Source organism: Heterodontus francisci, chromosome 16 (assembly GCF_036365525.1).
Source record: "Heterodontus francisci isolate sHetFra1 chromosome 16, sHetFra1.hap1, whole genome shotgun sequence".
NCBI classification, from domain to species: domain Eukaryota; kingdom Metazoa; phylum Chordata; class Chondrichthyes; order Heterodontiformes; family Heterodontidae; genus Heterodontus; species Heterodontus francisci.
Window position 1 is genome coordinate 73,938,007 of NC_090386.1, and position 20,449 is coordinate 73,958,455.

At 45.2% G+C, this 20,449-nt stretch overlaps 1 protein-coding gene across 1 annotated transcript in view; it reads right to left on the minus strand.

The window, feature by feature from the left end:
* Positions 1–14,048, minus strand: part of ptprt (protein tyrosine phosphatase receptor type T) — a 1,095,010-nt gene extending 1,080,962 nt beyond the window's left edge. Inside the window, exons 1-2 of the mRNA XM_068048566.1 lie at positions 14,000–14,048; positions 13,476–13,601 (exon numbers count right to left, since the gene is read on the minus strand). Coding sequence (XP_067904667.1) covers positions 13,476–13,601; positions 14,000–14,048 — 175 coding nt within the window. The remainder of the gene's footprint in view (positions 1–13,475; positions 13,602–13,999) is intronic.
* Between the last annotated feature and the right edge of the window lie 6,401 nt (positions 14,049–20,449).

A 20,449-nucleotide genomic window follows, 5' to 3' on the forward strand; every position in this document is an offset into this window, starting at 1 on the left:
TTTTCAATGAACTGGACTCCACGTGTCTCATTTATGTTGTATCAGACAACATAAAGAACTCATTACATTTCTGACTTGTTCCAAATGAATTTGGTGATTTAGGAGAGTCACTCACCACAGAACACTCAGCCTCTGACCTGCACTTGTAGCCACAGTATTTATGTGGCTGGTCCAGATAACATTTTGGTGAATGATGGCCCCAGGATGGTGCAGGACTTTACGATGGAGATGTCATTGGAGGTCAAATGGAGGTGATTAGACTCTTCCTTATTAGAGATTCATGCCATACATGTGCCAGGTAATGTCCTCTCAAACAAGAGAGAATTTAACCATTTCCCCTTTATGTTCAATGGCATTACCATCGCTGAATCCCCCACTATCAACATCCTGGGAGTTACCATTGACCAGAAACTGAACTGGACCAGTCACATAAATACTGTGGCTCCAAGAGCAGGTCAGATGCTGGGAATTCTGCAGTGAGTAACTCACCCCGACTCCCCAATGTCTGTCCACCATCTACAAAGCACAAGTCAGGAGTGCAATGGAATACAATTCACTTGCCTGGATGAGTGCAGCACCAACAACACTCAAAAAGCTCGACACAATCCAGGATAAAGCAGCCCGCTTGATTGGCACCCCATCCACCACCTTCAACATTCATTCCCTTCACCACTGACACACAGTGGCAGCAATGTGTACCATCTACAAGATGCACTGCAGCAAGTCACCAAGTCTCCTTCAGCAGCACCTTCCAAAACCATGACCTCGACCACCTAGAAGGACAAGGGCAGCAGATGCATGGGAACACCACCTCCTGCAAGTTCCCCTCCAAGCGACACACCATCCTGACTTGGAACTATATCGCTGTTCCTTCACTGTTGCTGGGTCAAAATCCTGGAACTCCCTTCCTAACAGCACTGTAGGTGTACCTACACATCAAAGACTGCAGCGGTTCAAGAAGACAGCTCACCACCACCTTCTCAAGGACAATTAGGGAGGGCGATAAAAGCTGGCTTAGCCAGTGACATCCCATGAATGAAAACAAAAATGGTCATTGCTGAGCACTTGTATGTCATGAATGTTATTCATCACGTATCAGCCAAAGCCTGATATCAGTATCGTGCCCTGAGGAACTTCTGCAGTGATTTCCTGGCTGAGATGAATGACTTCCAATAACCACAATCATCTTTTTTGTGCTAGGTATGACTCCACTCAGTAGAGAGTTTTCCCTTTGATTTCCAATGATTTCAATGGTGGGAATTCTTAGGTCTGTCTATCGTGTGCTGATTCATTGTTTAGCATGCATGCTGTTCTGTACTGTAGCTTCATCAGGTTGGCAAATCATTTTCATGTACGCCTGGTGCTGCTCCCAGCATGCTCTCCTGCACTCCTCATTGACGAGTGTGATGGTAATGGTAGAGTGAAGGCTATGAAGGGTCATAAGGCTACAAATTGTGGTAGCATACATTTCTGCTGTTGGTCCATGGCACCTCATGAATGAGCTGCTATATCTGTTTTGAATCTACTCCATTTGACATGGTGGTAGTGCTACACAGCTCGATGGAGGGTGTCCTCAGTGTGAAGATGGGACTTTGTCTTCACAAGGTCCATGCGGTGGTCACTCCTACCACAACTGTCATGCAAATGTATCTGCAACAGGTAGATCGAAAAGGATGAAGTCATGTAGGTTTTTCCCTTGTGTTTCCCTCATTCACCACCTGACACATGTCCAATCTGGCTGCTATTTCTTTAAGACTCTGCCAGTTCAGTCAATAGTGGTGCTTTCGAGGCACTCTTAGTGATGGACATTGAAGTCCCCCACACTGAGTAGATTCTGTGCCCTTGTACTCGCAGTGCTTCTTCCAAGTGGTGTTCAACATGGAGGAGCACAGTTTCTTCAGCTGAGGGAGGGCAGTAGGTGGTAATTAGTAGGTGGTTTCCTTGCCCATGGTTCTCCTGATGCCATGAGATTTCATGGGGTCTGGAGTCAATGTTGTGGAATCATGGGGCTACTCCTTCCCGACTGTATACTACTTAGCTGCTACCTTCTGTCCTGTCGGTGGGAAAGGACATACCCAGGGACATTGACATTCAAGTTATAAGTAATTAGAGTCATAGCGTCATAGAATAATTTACGGCACAGAAGGAGGCCATTCGGCTCATTGAGTCCATGCCAGCTCTCCACGGAGCTACCTAGTCAGTTCCACTCCCCAGCTCGATCCCCATAGCCCTACAAGTCTATTTCTCTCAGATGGCCATCCACCTTCTTCTTGAAGTCATTGATCGTCTCCACTTCCACCACCCTTGTGGGCAGCGAGTTCCAGGTCATTATCATTGTTGCTAGTGCTGTTTATAAGAGGGCACAAGTAGTGTCTGCATGTGTATTTATTCAATTAGAATCAAATTGCAGCTAATCTGGACTCCTGGTGAAACTCTAAGGGCTGAACTTTTCAACTAGATGCGAGGTCTCGTCGTCGGGACCAGAAGTGGAAGCTGCTGCCATTTGGACAGGGAGTGACTGGGCGCAAGCAATTTTCCAGCGGTCAGCCAACTAACAGCTGGCAGGCGGGTGGGGAGGAGGGGCCGACCAGTCAGGGAGTGGAGGTGGGCAGTAAAGCACCAGAAGCGGCGTGAGGCCACAATGCTGGAGGTGTTGACACTATATTCAAAGGACTGCCAGCACTCACTTGCATCAGGATTCCCAGGACATTGGCAAGAATTGAAAGCCTGAGGAAGAATTTAGCAGAGACAATGGCAGAAGAAAGATCCTGGGTGGCTCCACGATTCAGCAATGCCTCCCTACAGGCTCCCCTCCAGGCTGCTCAGGTAAGGCAGGAGGTTCCCTTCCCCAGGGATTCAGAGGAGGAGACCAGCCCGCCAGACCAAGCAAGCGTGGACGAAGATCACAGAGGAGCTCAGCAGCCGGAGTGGGGCAACCCTAGAACATGGCTGCAGTGCTGGTAGCTGATGAATGACCTTATTTGTTCTACCAAAGTGAGTGCTCCACACTTTGCTTCCCTAAGGGGCTTACATGTGGTAACACGTGAGGGTGAGTTTGGTGGAGAGGGAATGCCCACCCATTTGGTGGCCATGGTGTTGGGCAGCAGCATATCCTGTCAGAGGCACAGCTGTATCTCAATCAGTGGCCATCGTCTGTCAGTGTTGACTCTAGCAAGATTGCTCCAGAGTGGTCACATACAGGAGGCACTCATGCATCCCCATCATGGACAGCTAGGCTGCCACCAGCTTAGACAATGTGCTTGTCTTTGTCAGGTGACTAACATTATTTATTTTTGTACTTGCAGGAGAAGACATCCTACAATGCCAAGGCAAAGGCCAAGACAGGAGGGGGAGCCGCTGGAAATGGCAGGGCAGCATGGGGGCCACTTCATCACAGATAGTGAGACAGGAGTGTAGACAGAAGAGAGTGAATAGCCTCATGGCTGGGCACAGGGAGCCTCCAGTGAGCATGAGGCATAGTTCTCATGTATCCACCACAGGATAATGGAGCAACACACTAGGAGCTCCACAGCAGGAATAGTTGGAAGTACATGATGGGAAGCACATAACCCTTTAATTAATCTTTTCTCTTAAGCAAGCCAACTGCAAGAACAGAGTGCTGCAGTGACTGGGGAACAGTCGCCCACCTCAAAGGAGGAGGAGGGGACCTCAGAGGGTGCACTGTCATATCTTTCCCCTGCTCTCTCCACCAGTGCAGATACCCACCAATGTGAGAGTATCTATTCGTGCATAGATTTGGGGCCATAACCTGGTGAGCACAACACAGACATGCCCAAGCAGTGACAGAGGATGTGACAGCTGAGGCCACTGACACTCGGAGGACTGTCGGAGGCCAGAGCGATGCTGAGCCTCAGGCTGATGTGCGTCTGCAGTCCTTGGTAAGGCAGCAGATGCTGGAGCTACAGCATGATGTGCAGGAACATCTGCCGGAGCTTCTAGAAGTTATACGCACCCTGGCATGGACAGTGGAGGAGGTCATCAAGGCCATGAGTGTTGCCATGTCCCTGGCATGTGGCGCTTGGCTTCCTCCATCGAGAGATTGGCGACTCTCATGGACAGCCAGATCCAGCAAACCATACAGTGGATGCCAGAGATGCGCGCAAACTTGCATACCATCATTGCATCCATGAGCTCTGTGCACAATGGCTGGAAGGGAGGGGGACAAGGCACCTGGAGTCGCTGCCAGGTCCTCAGTCTACTCAGGTCAGTCGAGAGTTGCAAGTGTGCCTTCTGCATCTGGGGCTCCTCTCAGGGCGCTCCTGGTGTGGACAGTGGCTCCTTAGCCCCTCTGCCAGTGACACCCGCACCTTAAATAGCTGCAACAACAGAGGAGGGTCTTGCACCTGTGCAGGAGACCCTCAATAAGCCAGGGCCCTCCAGACCTCAGGCAGCCAGAGGATGACCAAGAAGGCCATCCCAAGCCAGGGGACAGCAATGTCAGCAGCCTGCCTCTATCGCAGCTGACAGCACAGGGGGAGCACCACGTAGGAGCATGTGTAAGAAATTTAAGAAAAGCACCAAGCTGCACTCGGGATTTGTTGGTGAAAAGATGGTTAAAAAGTAAAGCTTTGCATCTCTTATCCTGCGTAATAAAGGTGTATAATGTGGTGTGGCAACATCTCATTCCCGTTCTTGTGGGCCTCTGGGACTTCAGGAGTACCCTGGCTCCTTCAAAGGGCTGGATGGGTGGGACCATACCATGTGAGATCATCTTTTTCCCGTGCCACAGTGTGATGTGTAACTAGATGCAGAGCAATAGAATGGTAAATGAAGGAAGCATTAACAGTGCTGCAGAAAAGTGAAGCTTTATTGGCATGGATGGATCAACTAGCGAGGGTCATCTGAAATGTGTCTGTATTAGCGCATCCCGAGCTTCCCTTGCACATATCTCATTGCACATTGCCTGTGGTCCCTGGGGTCTTTCATTTGCATCACCTGGTCAGCAGCTTCCTCAATATCCTCATTGTTCAAGGCCTTCCCACCTCTACAGTGCCAGGTTGTGCAGAGCCCAGCAGACAACCACAATACATGAGACTCTTGCTGGGGCATACTGAAGATGTCCACGGAATCGATCTAGGCACCTGAATTACATCTTCGAGACACCTATGGCCTGCTCGTTGGTCGCTCAGGTTGCCCTTTGGCATTTTGTACCTCTCCTCTGTATCCGTGCTTGGGTTCCTCATAGGTGTAAGTAGCCATGACTTCAGTAGGTAGCCCTTGTCTCCCAGTATCCATCTCAGCAAGGGCATGGGGACTGAAAAGCTTTGACCCCTGGGACTGCCTTAATATATAGGTGTCGTGGTTGCTTCCTGGAAACAGTGCACACACCTGCAGGATCCATCTGCGGCGGTGGCAGACAAGTTGTACATTGAGCAAATGGAAGCCCTTCCTGTTGATGAAGACCACTGGCTGGTCTGTGAAAGCCTACATGGCCACATGTATGCAGTCGATCAGGCACCTGGGGAAATCCAGCAATGGCTCTGAACCCAATGGCTCTCTCAGCCTGACCTTCTGCATTGGTGTGAAAATGCACGTATTAGCTGGCCCTCTTGAACAGGGCATTGGTCACCACCTCAATGCACAAATAGCCGCAGACCTGGAGATCCATAGAACCATAGAAAAATTACGGCACAGAAGGAGGCCAGTCAGCCCGTCGTGTCCGTGCCGGCTGAAAAAAAATAGCCGCCCAATCTAATCTCACCTTCTAGCACCTGGTGCATAGCCTTGCAGGTTACAGCACTTCAGGTGCACGTCCAGGTACCTTTTACATGAGTTGAGGGTTTCTGTCTCCACCACTGTTCCTGGCAATGAATTCCAGACACCCACCACCCTTTGGTTGAAAAAGTTTTTCCTCATGTCCCCTCTAATTCTTCTACCAATCACCTTAAATCTGTGCCCCCTGGTAATTGACTTCTCCGCTAGGGGAAAAAGGTTCTTCCTGTCTACTCTATCTAGGCCCCTCATAATTTTGTACACCTCTATTAAGTCACCCCTCAGCCTCCTCTGTTCTAAGGAAAACAACCCTAGCCACACACATCTCCAGTGGATCTCTATAATGAACCAGAAACATAGAAGTTCAGCGCCATGGTGACCTTCAGCATTACTGACATTGGGTGGCCACCACCTCCAATGGAGCTCAGCCCGTCCTCCATCATGACACACAAATCAGTGATGGCCTCCCTGGAATGGCACAGTCTTCGGCAACGGTGCCGCTTGGAATTTTGAAGGTAGCTCAGCATCTGACGGTACACCCTCTCTGGAGGGTACCCTCTTCTGCATGCACGAGGCTGCCCTCATGCCCCTCTGTGCTCCTTTCCTGTGTCCCACCCTCTGTTGGCCCTGAAGTTGCTGCTGTCTCGCTGCATCTCTCTCCCTCTCTGCTGTTCCTCCTCACAAGAGGTCACAAAGCCTGAAGGAATGAGGCCAATGGTAGGTGGCTACTCTCAGTTTCCAGAGCTTCTTATGCAGATGCCTTCCCAATGCAGTTCCTCCCCATTTAAACAACAACAAGTGCCAGTTCCCAGATGTCACTCAGGCAGCATGACCCTACAGTGCTGGAAACGCCCCCCACTCCTGACTGCCAGTGCCCATGCTGCCCCACCCTCCCTGCCAAGCTATGCTGGCTCTCATGATGGCGGCCAGATGAAGCCAGCAGTGACCTCCCGCTTGCTTGCTGCCTCCTTATACCAGGCAAGACTGAAGCCCGGTGGCTCCCACGCACGCTTAGGAAAATCTAAAAACCCCTGTAAAATTGCAGCCAATTTGCTAATCAATTGGCCTAATTACCTACTCACCGCATTGTAGCGTGTGGTCCTCCCACCATACCAGGGGCCCTTTGGAATATTTAGTTGCGACGTGAAGACGTCGGGTCTTCCGTCTCAATATTCCGTTCCCTCACTCCTTTGAGCCCATCCCCAAAGGGCCTGCAAAATCCAGCCCCAAGTTTTGTTTTCTAAACGGATGTTAGATTTGACAGAAAAAAACATACACATCAAATGTCAGTTACAAATACGAAACAAGGTAATACTGACAATGGAAGATCAGCATATGGTTCCTTTACACAATTTTCTTAAAGAGAGGATATAAATGTGTCTGTTTCTGAAATATAACCAATCACTCACATTAGTTACTTGTAGAATTCAGCAATGAAAGCAACTAGCTTTAAGTTTTCTTTCTCCTGTTGCTCTGAACACATTGTTGAAAGTTGACACATGGGAATTCAAGTGTTGGTAACCTTTGTACCTTATTTCCAGTTGGGAAAAAATGTACTTTGATGGAAATCAGAAAGGTCAGGTGCTTTATCTGAATTGCTATTCTACTTTTATTTTATGTTTAACAAGAAGTAACAGTGTGCAATGTAAAATGGGGATCAGAAACTTCGACTGCCTATCCTGGTGAGAGACTAATGGTCATAGCTGGACAGCTGTACAACCATATGATTAAAAACTAGTGCAAAGAATGGCTCAATTTCATTAAACATAAGAATATTTTTGCAACAGGAAATGGCCATTAGGGAGTCACTACAACTTCAATATCTTCTCACGTAATTAATAGCAGCTTGTGACAAGCTCAGTGCATTGAAGAAAGTAAGAAATGTTGTTCTACAGTCTCATTACTGAACTTAGATAAATGATGGAAAATGCATAGAACCACCCCTCGCTTTGCAGCCTCTGCTGGGGAAAAAAAAGGCTTGGAGGACTTTAATCCTGGCTCTGATAATTCCTTTATTACTTGTAATGCTTTCCGAGCTGCATTCTTCATTACTTGGTTGAAGCCCACTGCTTCCTCTTTTGATGATATCAAACCATTTTCAGATAATTTGCTAGATTCATCTCCTTGTAGCCAAACCATTTAACTGCCGAGTAATTGGCTTCTTTTGATATCTTAGAATTATGTGCTTCTTGTTGGCATCCATATTGCATCATCTTACCAGCATTTTATCCACCAAAACCTTTAAGTCTCCACTGGTAATCTGCTAAAATTTTACAGAACAGCTGTAGCCATGTTCTAACAAAACCATTTCATATTCTGAAAGGTCAGTATCCGCCGTTGCCCTGAGAATGTCAAAATTGGGACTGTACTTGTCTGCAGTACAGGAAAATCTGCACTTCACTGGCGAGGACTCACTTTGTCATATTTTGTGCCACCGTTCCTTCATTTCAATATGCATGAAGTATCTAACCATCATGCATCTTTTTGAAGTCATTGCCTTGAGAATGCATTCTAATTCTAATTCCTTTTCTACCTTCACTCCAAGCTATGAGAACAGTGACACCATGGACCCTCACACATCACAGCAGCTTTTGATAATCATGTCATTTTCCCATAGCAACAGCACAGATCCTAATACCCTGGAGAATGTTGATAATAATTTGAGGAAGGTGACATCCCATTCCACTTTCATTGTAAACAGAAATATGTGGGTTGAAGTTGGGATTCAGATTTTTAACACTTTAACCTCCCACCCAACCCAAACCCACCTGTTCTTTTGGGAGTTAAAACTCCCCCTTTAATTGTAGAACTTCATCAACAAAAGAATCTGCAATATTACCAATGGGGCTTGGTGCTATGGAATATCCTTTGCAAAGAGCTAATGTGCCCCAAACAAAATCCAGACACACAGTAAAGATCTCAGGGGCAGCACTTTTGTTGTTTCCAGCCCACATATTGGGCTCATTTCCATGGATGCCAGGAAAATTGCCCTGATCTGTTTCATTTAGAATACAACTTAAATTTAATGTAAAATGCTTGAAGAAACAAACAAAGGTGGGGATTTGCTCTGTGTGTCATTTTGTGTCTAGAATGAAACTAGAATGTACTGCAGGATCTTCTTTTGGCGTCCTTAAGTTCAATATAATTGCCTGTTTTTCAAATGAGTAAGTTTTCTGCACAAACCAGATGCCTATATGTTATCTAACTTGATTTGTAGTAGCAGTACAAATTTACTAGAAACAACAAAAAAGGAACAATTAGTCTGGAAATCTATAAAGAATTTGTCGGAACTTTTGATACTGCACAATTGTGAAATAGACTTATTCATTAAAACATTGTCAGCCATAAGGCTAACTCTCCATTTCTTTAGCACAGTATATTTTACACCAATTTTTTTCTAATTTGTTCATGGGTTCTGGGCATTGCTGGCAAGGCCAGCATTTACTGTCATTCCTAATTGCCCTTGAGAAGATGGTGCTGAGCTGGCTTCTTGAACAACTGCAGTCCGTTCTGATGAAAGGTCACAGAGCTGAAACGTTAATTCTGTTTCTCTCTTGACAGATACTGCCAGATCTGCTGAGTATTTCTGGCACTTTCTGTTTTTATTGTAGTCTGTGTGGAGTAGGTACCACCCATGTACTGTGAAGGAGGAAGTTCTGGGATTTTGACCCAGTGACAGTGAAGGAACAGCGATATATTTCCAAATTGGAATGGTGTGTGACTTGGAGGGGAACTTGCCAGTGGTGGCGTACCTATGCACCTGCTGCCCTGGTCCTTCTATGTGGTAAAGTTCATTACAATATTCATTACAACTACAAAAAGGCTGAAATTTTTCTGTTGGATACAGGCATACAAATGCTTCTCATATTCATCTGGAATTCCTGTCTATGCCATTTTAGCAAAGGTGTTTGTTATGAACACCTGGTTTATGGTTTATATTAATATTTTAGAGGTCACTTTTAGTTTTGGGAAATTAAATGTGTAGCTGTAAGAATTTCAAAAGGTTGCAGACCACCCAAGATTTAAAGTTCAAAAATCTCTCTATGAATGTTTACAGAGACAGAGCTAGAGAGGTGAGAGCCATAAAACTGCAGGTGGGCTCGTTTAGTTGGCAGTTGGAACCAGAAAGTTTAGAAGAAATTGCTCTGCCATGTTGGCAATAGCGATTATTCATGTGGATATCAGAAATTAAAGAGAAGATTTGGAGTTGGAAATAATTGGTTTAAGTTGCTATCAGGAACATCCCACGTATACCACTTGCCTTGGAGATAGATGTTGCTAGGTCAGGTTTTTTTTGGGTGCTTGCTGACACAGCCAAGCAGTTGGCTTTTGGAAAAGCAAATTGGTTTTGTAAGTCAGTTAGACTCAGGAGCAAAGAGGCCATCAAGAACCAGGGCGTTTCTGTTTTGAGGCAGGCCTATGCTCAAGCTGGGACGTCCAGATTCAGGAGGCAATCTCATACCTTATAATACAGCTGAAGAATTAAGGAAATCAAAATGAATTCCTAAGAGCTGTGGTACACTTTGGATTGGTCCCAGGAGAAGCGAACAAACTGCCAAGATCCTGTAAAATACAGGGGACTGTTGGGGTAGAAGTAACAGTCAACAGCAGTGTTCTGTAGAGATTTAGAGTTTAAAGTATACAACTTCATGTTCTGTTAAGATTTTAAGTTTGAAATATAAATGTTTTGAAATTGTAATATTCAGTTGGTAGTGTTTTACTTTTCACAGTAAAGTTTTTGTTTAAAATGTGGAATCTTGTGGTGTAATTCTTTCAATAGTAACTGGGAATTCAACTTTCTCTTGGAAAAGTTAATGGTCCCTAACGGGATCGTAACAGTTAATATATTTATTTTGAGTGAGTTTACGTCTCTGCTAAAATAGCAGGGAAATGAATTTCAGACAAACGCATGTGTTTGAATGCCAGTATCCCATAACATAATATCAGTAGCAGAATCCTCATGAAAATGTGTGTGGCAATTCAAATACATTATTATATAATTTTTGTACAGTAGGATTTCTATCCTGGGGGAGCAGTGCTTCTGTATATCCCCAAACAGCCCCCAGACCCTGATTCCAACGTAATTGACATACAGGAGTGGAGAACAGGTAGGATGGGAAAGACAGACTGGTGAGTCACAGCAGTATGAGGGCAGCAGGCTGCTGTGGAAGGCCTGGTGACAATGAATGGAAACAATGTATAGTAGCACTTTGTGGGCACTTGCACAGGCTCTTTCTTGCCCCTTGTCCTGAGACCTCTTATTTCACGATCTAAACAATAGATGTGGGGCTCCAACATGCAGCATTCGAAGAGCACAAATGGTAGGACACACAACAATGGCCATGCTACCTTCATCTGCACATTGTCACCCCAAAATGCTTTGTTGAATGATAGTTTTCTTTAATCCACTGACAGGAGATCTGAATTTATAAAAGATAAAAGAGGACTTTACTAGTAGCTTAAGATGGCCACCTAATTTGCAACACTGTATCCTACAGTGCAAGGCCTGTGAGGTGGAGACAAAATGGCTGCTCATCTCAGCAAGAACCAAGACCCAGGAGGTTTAAGAGAAATTCCTGTCCTTTTTAGCAAGAAGAAATACACTGCCACTACCATGCTTGAATCACTGGGTGCCTGTCATGTGACAAGCCCCCCTCCCCCTGCCCATCTGTGGTTTTAAGCTGGTGTTTCTCTGCAGCAGGTTGAGGAGCATCTGGACTCTGACATATGCAGACCCAAGTGAGGGTCCCTCCTCTCTCTCTCTCTCTCTCTCTCTTCATTCAAGCTTGCAAGCTTCAAACCTTGCCTGCTGACTGACCACCTCTGCATACTCTGGCTACAATCCAACTCCTTTGGAGGAAATCATCTGCATTGCTGTCTCCAAGAGACCCACCAAACCAGTCATCTACCTATTCAAACTAAAAGCCTCAGAACCACCGAATTCAGCAAGAATCACCAAATGTCACAGACTGTTTATCCCTTTTTTCTACGAACTCTAACTCCAATCTACCCTCCCCCACTCTAACCTATTTGTGTGTGTGTAAACCTCTAGTGCATGTGTGTGTGTGAAAGTTGGAGCACAGTTTATTATTTTACTTAGTTCGGTTTAAGTGCAATAAAGTTAACCTCTTTCTTTGTTAAACTCAAGAAAACTTGTATGATTGGTTCTTGTTATGATTATAGCAAGTTTTCAATCAAACACCTACTGCCAGCACATCCACTTTAAAAAAGAATTAAATCTGTTGTAGTCAAACAAGGAGAGGGAAAAGAGGGTAGCTCTTCGACCCCTCCTCACCTGACCGTAATGTCTTCAGCAAGCCCTGACCATATATGACTGAGCGGAATTTCTCCCAAACAGACCACCAGAAAACAGTGGGGAGCTGAGAATGCCGGCTATCATGTTCTTAAGTTGCTTTTCACCTCTGCCCTTCTCAGATCTACTGAAAAATCAGTAGAACGCAGAAAGCGTAGGCCTGTGGTTCTATTTCCTGAGAAATAATGGTCTGTCAAGGACTCTATCAGCTTTAACACAAGAGCAGATGATAAAACCGTTTATTCTATTCATGCAAATATAAATTAATAATTTGTCGGCTCAGTGAGTTATCCCTTAATGGTCTAATTCTACATCATATTTAAAGTTATCACACATATCTTGAATGGAGCACTACAATAGTGACAGGACATTACTAGCATTATTTTGTTCATGTAAAAAGCAGTAACAACTCAAGAGTGCCACAAATGAAGTTATCAATCTTTCATACCAATGAAAGAACTCCAGTAACGGACTATCAACGCTATATTTATTCTCTATTATTGTCAAGTAAATATTATTGTTCCTGTGCAAGTCAACCCTGAAGTCAGATACCAGGGCGGCGATGTGCTTTTTTGCCAGAGATTTATACAAAAGTGTTTTTGAAACTGTTATTGCTAGTACTCCTGATGTTATAATAGCTTTGGTTATGATTCTGCTTGAAGAATAATAATTTTCTCTTGAAAAGGTGGCTTTATTTGCAATTAACATTTCACCAAATGTCATCCATGTGAGTAATAGATCTTGACTATTATCACTGTCAGACATACTTATACCTAGACATGTTTACAAGTGGATGCAAGACCAACTATAATATTAAAGGGCAACGGCACAAAAAGGTGATCCTGTTCACTGATTTATTACAAAGAACTTAAATAACTCCATGTTAAAGTGCACCTGCCCATCTGTATACCTCTGTACAAGAAAGCAGAAGTTGTTACTGACTTTGACAAATTAATCTGGCTGTGAGTTTGAATTTAACATTGAAAAAAAGCCCCAAAGGAATATCAATGACTGACATTAGTTGCTGAACTGTAACTATAATACAATCCATGTTCACAGAGGCTGTATTCAGGTCTCATTATGGTCTGCTTCCAGTACTTCTTATTGCATGATACCAGGCAAAAGACAAAACTTAACAGTATGTCATCATACTGCCCCTCAATTCACTGAGTTCTGTTTTAATAATGTGACATTCAGACATGATACAGTTGAAAATTATAATTTTTGCTTGGAGTATGCTTGCAGTGGCTATATCTGTGATTGTTAGCTTTATATTTCTGTATGGAGTATTTTCTAGATGTTTAGTGTAAGAATGCATTTCTTATACCTAAAAATAGCAAATCCTCACTGACAGACTTGGCACTGACAGATTCTGTATCATTTCAGTAGAAGAAGCTTGTTATATCAGGCTGTTACAAGCTGCACTCACCTGTTGGTACAGATGGATCTATGGATGGCTTTTCCCATGTGTTAATTTGCTCCCAAGTGAATCCATTGGTCCCAAGAGTCAGGATGTATCCACAGCTGCTGTAATGTTCATCAAATGAGCAACTGCCTACAGAAAAATAATTGAGAAAATAACTTGAGTAACAAATGTCTGCATGATTACCCATATATTCACATCAGTGGCTTCTGTACAAACAGATAATAAGCTTCAAGTTAATTAACCATAATGTGGACCTCAGGGCTTGGCAAAGTTGATTAGAAAGGTCTTTTAAAATATGTTTGGTTATGCTTTGCCTTTTAGTAGATAATTGGTTTGATTCTGCAAGACTGTATCTATCATGCCATATGCATAGGTGAAAACCAAAATACGTAAACTCCAAAGATAATGATCAATGTTAAAGCTTATGGGCAAAGGGCAGGAAAAAATGATTAGAATAGGCATTCAATGTGTATTCTAGGGGTGAACATTTAAATTGTACAGTACTATTAAAATTTATATCCTGTTACTCGAAATTAAATTATTGAAATTTTCACCATATGAATTATAATTTTTCATGCTAGTAAGACATGTACAAAATCCAACACTGGGAAATGGGGAATATAGATTAACTTGAACAAATAGGGAAAACACAGACCACACTTTGTGGTGTTATTTTCATTTCATGCTTTAAAGTAATAAGAGCACATAGAATCCATGAACTGTTGAAACTGATCTTGCCCCACAGTTATCTCATTGAATGACAGAACAGATTCAAGTGGCTAAATGACCTACTCCTGTTCGTATGTTATCAGAGAAAGGACATATGAGCTTTCGTCTCTCACACATAAATAACAGCTTTGTCACACACTGTAAGCATAGCTCACAGTGAAAATATTCAGCATGTCTATTGAGAGAAAGAAAGAATCTCCATTTCTCTGGCGCCTTTCTCAACCTCAGGATATCCCAAAGTGTTTTATAGTTAATGAAATACTTTTGAAGTGCAATCACTATTGTGATACAGGGAAACACAGCAGCCAATATGTGCACAGCAAGGTCCCACAAAAAGCAATGAGATAAGGATCAGACTTTATTCTTTTTAGTGGCGTTGGTTGAGGGATATTGATGAGGACACCAGAGGGAACTCCCCTGCTTTTCTTTGAATAGTGCCATGGGATCTTTTAAATCCAGCTGAGAGGGCAATGGAGCCTCAGCTTAACGGTCCATCAAAAGACGACACCTCCAACAATGCTGCACTCCCTCAGTACTGCACTGAAGTGTCAGGCTAAATTATGTGCTCAAGTCTCTGGAGTGGGACTTGAAATCACAACTTTTTGAATTAATAGTTGTTACCCATTAAATAAATATTTCTCAACCAGCAATAAACTGATGTAAGGCTTTAATATGCTACAAAGTGTTAAAATTCTTTCTCAATACCAAAACCTTTTTAAGCTGTGAGAAAGATTCCAGTGGTAATATACATTCCCAATGTAATATCTTACATGTTCTCAATGTTGTTTTGGATTCCTATGTGCATTTCAAGATCAGCTGGTAAACAATTATATCATAGTCACCATGCTTTCAGAAGTAATGTCATGTGTAACAAATCCATTACAACCATTTGAAGAGATAACTAGATCAGTGGATGGGTACCGCTGACATTCACTTTGTGGGATTATCAATGAGGATAAGGACTCATGGGATAGAGCCTAAATTATCCAGAATAGTGAAAATTTGCTTTCTTTGGCCCCCTTGTCTTGAAAGACAATGGGTAAGCACCTTGAGGTGGTCAGTGGTTTGTGAAGCAGCGCCTGGAGTGGCTATAAAGGCCAATTCTAGAGTGGCAGACTCTTCCACAGATAAAAATTGGTTGTGGGGCTGTTACACAGTTGGTTCACTCCTTGCCCTTCTGTCTTTTTTCCTGCCAACAGCTAAGTCTCTTCGACTCGCCACTCTTTAGCCCCGCCTTTATGGCTGTCTGCCAGCTCTGGCGATCACTGGCAACTGACTCCCACGACTTGTGGTCAATGTCACAGGACTTCATGTCGCATTTGCAGATGTGTTTAAAGCGGAGACATGGACGGCCGGTGGGTCTGATACCAGTGACGAGCTCGCTGTACAATGTGTCCTTGGGGATTCTGTCATCTTCCATGCGACTCACATGGCCAAGCCATCTCAAGCGCTGCTGGCTCAGTAGGGTGTACATGCTGGGGATGTTGGCCACCTCAAGGACTTCTGCCTTGGTGATACAGTTCTGCCACCTGATGCCAAGGATTCTCCGGAGGCAGCGAAGATAGAATGAATTGAGACGTCGCTCTTGGCTGACATACGTTGTCCAGGCCTCGATGCCGTAGAGCAAGGTACTGAGGACCCAGGCTTGATACACTCGGATTTTTGTGTTCTGTGTCAGTGCGCCATTTTCCCACACTCTCTTGGCCAGTCTGGACATAGCAGTGGAATCCTTTCTCATGCGTTTGTTGATTTCTGCATCGAGAGACAGGTTACTGGTAATAGTTGAGCCTAGGTATGTGAACTCTTGAACCACTTCCAGAGCATGGTCACCGATATTAATGGATGAATTTCTGACGTCCTGTCCCATGATGTTCATTTTCTTGAGGCTGATGGTTAGGCCAAATTCATTGCAGGCAGCCGCAATCCTGTCGATGAGTCACTGCAGACACTCTTCAATGTGGAATGTTAATGCAGCATCGTCAGCAAAGAGGAGTTCCCTGATGAGGACCTTCCGTACTTTGGTATTCATTCTTAGACGGGCAAGGTTGAACAACCTGCCATCTGATCTTGTGTGGAGGAAAATTCCTTCTTCTGAAGACTTGAATACATGTGAGAGCAGCAGGGAGAAGAAGATCCTAAACAGGGCCAGAGCACAGCCCTGTTTCACGCCACTCAGGATCGGAAAGGGGTCTGATGAGGCACCGCTAATCTGAATTGTGCCGTTCATATTGTCATGGAATGAGGTAATGATACTTAGTAGCTTTGGTGGACATCCGATCTTTGCTAGTAGTCTGAAGAGACCATGTCTGCTAAAGAGGTCAAAGGCTTTGGTGAGATCTATGGAAGCAATGTACAGGGGCATCTGTTGTTCGCGGCATTTCTCCTGTAGCTGGCGAAGGGAGAACAGCATGTCAATGGTGGATCTCCCTGCTTGAAAGCCACACCGTGCTTCAGGGTAGACATGCTCAGCCAGTTTCCGGAGCCTGTTTAAAATGACTCGAGCGAAAACTTTCCCCACTATGCTGAGCAGGGAAATTCCACGGTAGTTGTTGCAGTCACTGTGGACACCCTTTTTCTTATAGAGGGTGATGATATTGGCATCGTTCATGACCTGTGGTACTGCTCCCTCATCCCAGCACAGGCAAAGCAGTTCAGGGAGTGCTGAAAGTATAGCAGGCTTGGCAATCTTGATTATTTCAGGGTTAATGCTGTCCTTCCCAGTGGCTTTTCCACTGGCTAGAGAATCAATGGCATCACTGAGTTCCGGTTTTGTTGGCTGTTCGGCCAGCTCATCCATGACTGGCAGAGACTGGGCTGCATTGAGGGCGGTCTCAGTGACATTTTCCCTGGAGTACAGCTCTGGGTAGTGCTGCACCCAGCAGTCCATTTGCTTGCGTTGGTCAGTGATCGGGTCCCCTGATGTGGACTTGAGGGGGGCGATCTTCTTGATGGTTGGCCCAAAAACTCTCTTAATGCCATCATACATTCCTCTGATGTTTGCAGTGTCGGAGGCCTGCTGAATACAACTGCATAGGTGTTGCCAGTAGTCATTTGCACAGCGCCTGGCTGTTCTTTGTGCAGTGCTTCTGGCTACTTTAAGTGCTACAGATGTTAACTCACTGGGGGCTTTCTTGTAGTTCAACAGTGCAATGCGCTTAGCGGCTGGGACAAGTTCCAGCTGTTCAAAGTGAGATTGAAACCAGTCTGCATTCTGCTTCAAAATGGCTTCATAACAATAAATGGCCCTGATAAAGGGGGAGAAGGTGGCGTATTGGTAATGTCACTGAACTAGGAATCCAGAGGCCTAGGCTAATGCCCTGGGGACATGCATTCAAATCCTACCACAGCAGCTAGTGGAATTTAAATTCAATTAATTAATAAACTTAATCGGTTAATCAAAATCTGGAATTGAAAGCTAGTCTGAAACTATTATTACTTGTTGTTAAAAACCCATCTGGTTCACTAATGTCCTTTAGGGAAGGAAATCTGCCATCCTTACCCAGTCTGGCCTACATGTGACTCCAGACCCACAGCAATGTGGTTGACTCTTAACTGCCCTCTGAAATGGCCTAGCATGCCATTCAGTTGTCGAGGGCAATTAGGGATGGGTAACAAATGCTGACCTTGCCAGCAACACCCACATCCCGTGAAAGAACAAAAGAAAAAGAAAAAGTGCTTTGTCTGGAAGGCAATAAGTGGTAGTGTACTGCAGGATTTGTCCGAGGTATCCTATTATTGAGACTGTGAATAATTTTCTTTCTTCTTCTTTCTTTTTTTTCTTTTGGGCCTCCTTATCTCGAGAGACAATGGATACGCGCCTGGAGGTGGTCAGTGGTTTGTGAAGCAGCGCCTGGAGTGGCTATAAAGGCCAATTCTGGAGTGACAGGCTCTTCCACAGGTGCTGCAGAGAAATTTGTTTGTTGGGGCTGTTGCACAGTTGGCTCTCCCCTTGCGCCTCTGTCTTTTTTCCTGCCAACTACTAAGTCTCTTCGACTCGCCACAATTTAGCCCTGTCTTTATGGCTGCCCGCCAGCTCTGGCGAATGCTGGCAACTGACTCCCACGACTTGTGATCAATGTCACACGATTTCATGTCGCGTTTGCAGACGTCTTTATAACGGAGACATGGACGGCCAGTGGGTCTGATACCAGTGGCGAGCTCGCTGTACAATGTGTCTTTGGGGATCCTGCCATCTTCCATGCGGCTCACATGGCCAAGCCATCTCAAGCGCCGCTGACTCAGTAGTGTGTATAAGCTGGGGATGTTGGCCGCTTCAAGGACTTCTGTGTTGGAGATATAGTCCTGCCACCTGATGCCAAGTATTCTCCGAAGGCAGCGAAGATGGAATGAATTGAGACGTCGCTCTTGGCTGGCATACGTTGTCCAGGCCTCGCTGCCGTAGAGCAAGGTACTGAGGACACAGGCCTGATACACTCGGACTTTTGTGTTCCGTGTCAGTGCGCCATTTTCCCACACTCTCTTGGCCAGTCTGAACATAGCAGTGGAAGCCTTACCCATGCGCTTGTTGATTTCTGCATCTAGAGACAGGTTACTGGTGATAGTTGAGCCTAGGTAGGTGAACTCTTGAACCACTTCCAGAGCGTGGTCGCCAATATTGATGGATGGAGCATTTCTGACATCCTGCCCCATGATGTTCGTTTTCTTGAGGCTGATGGTTAGGCCAAATTCATTGCAGGCAGACGCAAACCTGTCGATGAGACTCTGCAGGCATTCTTCAGTGTGAGATGTTAAAGCAGCATCGTCAGCAAAGAGGAGTTCTCTGATGAGGACTTTCCGTACTTTGGACTTCGCTCTTAGACGGGCAAGGTTGAACAACCTGCCCCCTGATCTTGTGTGGAGGAAAATTCCTTCTTCAGAGGATTTGAACGCATGTGAAAGCAGCAGGGAGAAGAAAATCCCAAAAAGTGTGGGTGCGAGAACACAGCCCTGTTTCACACCACTCAGGATAGGAAAGGGCTCTGATGAGGAGCCACCATGTTGAATTGTGCCTTTCATATTGTCATGGAATGAGGTGATGATACTTAGTAGCTTTGGTGGACATCCGATCTTTTCTAGTAGTCTGAAGAGACCACGTCTGCTGACGAGGTCAAAGGCTTTGGTGAGATCAATGAAAGCAATGTAGAGGGGCATCTGTTGTTCACGGCATTTCTCCTGTATCTGACGAAGGGAGAACAGCATGTCAATAGTCGATCTCTCTGCACGAAAGCCACACTGTGCCTCAGGGTAGACGCGCTCGGCCAGCTTCTGGAGCCTGTTCAGAGCGACTCGAGCAAAGACTTTCCCCACTATGCTGAGCAGGGAGATTCCACGGTAGTTGTTGCAGTCACCGCGGTCACCTTTGTTTTTATAGAGGGTGATGATGTTGGCATCGCGCATGTCCTGGGGTACTGCTCCCTCGTCCCAGCACAGGCATAGCAGTTCATGTAGTGCTGAGAGTATAGCAGGCTTGGCACTCTTGATTATTTCAGGGGTAATGCTGTCCTTCCCAGGGGCTTTTCCGCTGGCTAGGGAATCAATGGCATCACTGAGTTCCGATTTGGTTGGCTGTATGTCCAGCTCATCCATGACTGGTAGAGGCTGGGCTGCATTGAGGGCAGTCTCAGTGACAGCATTCTCCCTGGAGTACAGTTCTAGGTAGTGCTCAACCCAGCGGTCCATCTGTTTGCGTTGGTCAGTGATTATGTCCCCCGATTTAGATTTGAGGGGGGTGATCTTCTTGATGGTTGGCCCAAGAGCTCTCTTCATGCCATCATACATTCCTCTGATGTTTCCGGTGTCTGAGGCCAGCTGAATATGGCTGCATAGGTGTTGCCAGTAGTCGTTTGCGCAACGCCTAGCTGTTCTTTGTGCAGTACTTCTGGCTGCTTTAAGTGCTGCGGATGTTAAATCGCTGGGGGCTTTCTTGTAGTTCAAAAGTGCAATGCGCTTAGCGGCTATGACAGGTTCCAGCTCTTCATTATGAGATTGAAACCAGTCTGCATTTCTCTTCGCACTTTTGCCGTAGGTGGTCAAAGCTGACTCATAGATGGCGTCTCTGATGTGGGCCCACTTGGTCTCAGCATCCCCTGTGGGAGTGTTTTGAAGGGCTGTTACAAGTGAATTTAGAAATTTTTGTAACAGCTGTGGGTGAGAAATTCTGCTCGTGTTGATGCGCGGGTGGCCCTTCTGCTTGGAATGATGCAACTTCTTTGGTCTGAGTCTAACCTTGCTGCACACCAGGGAGTGGT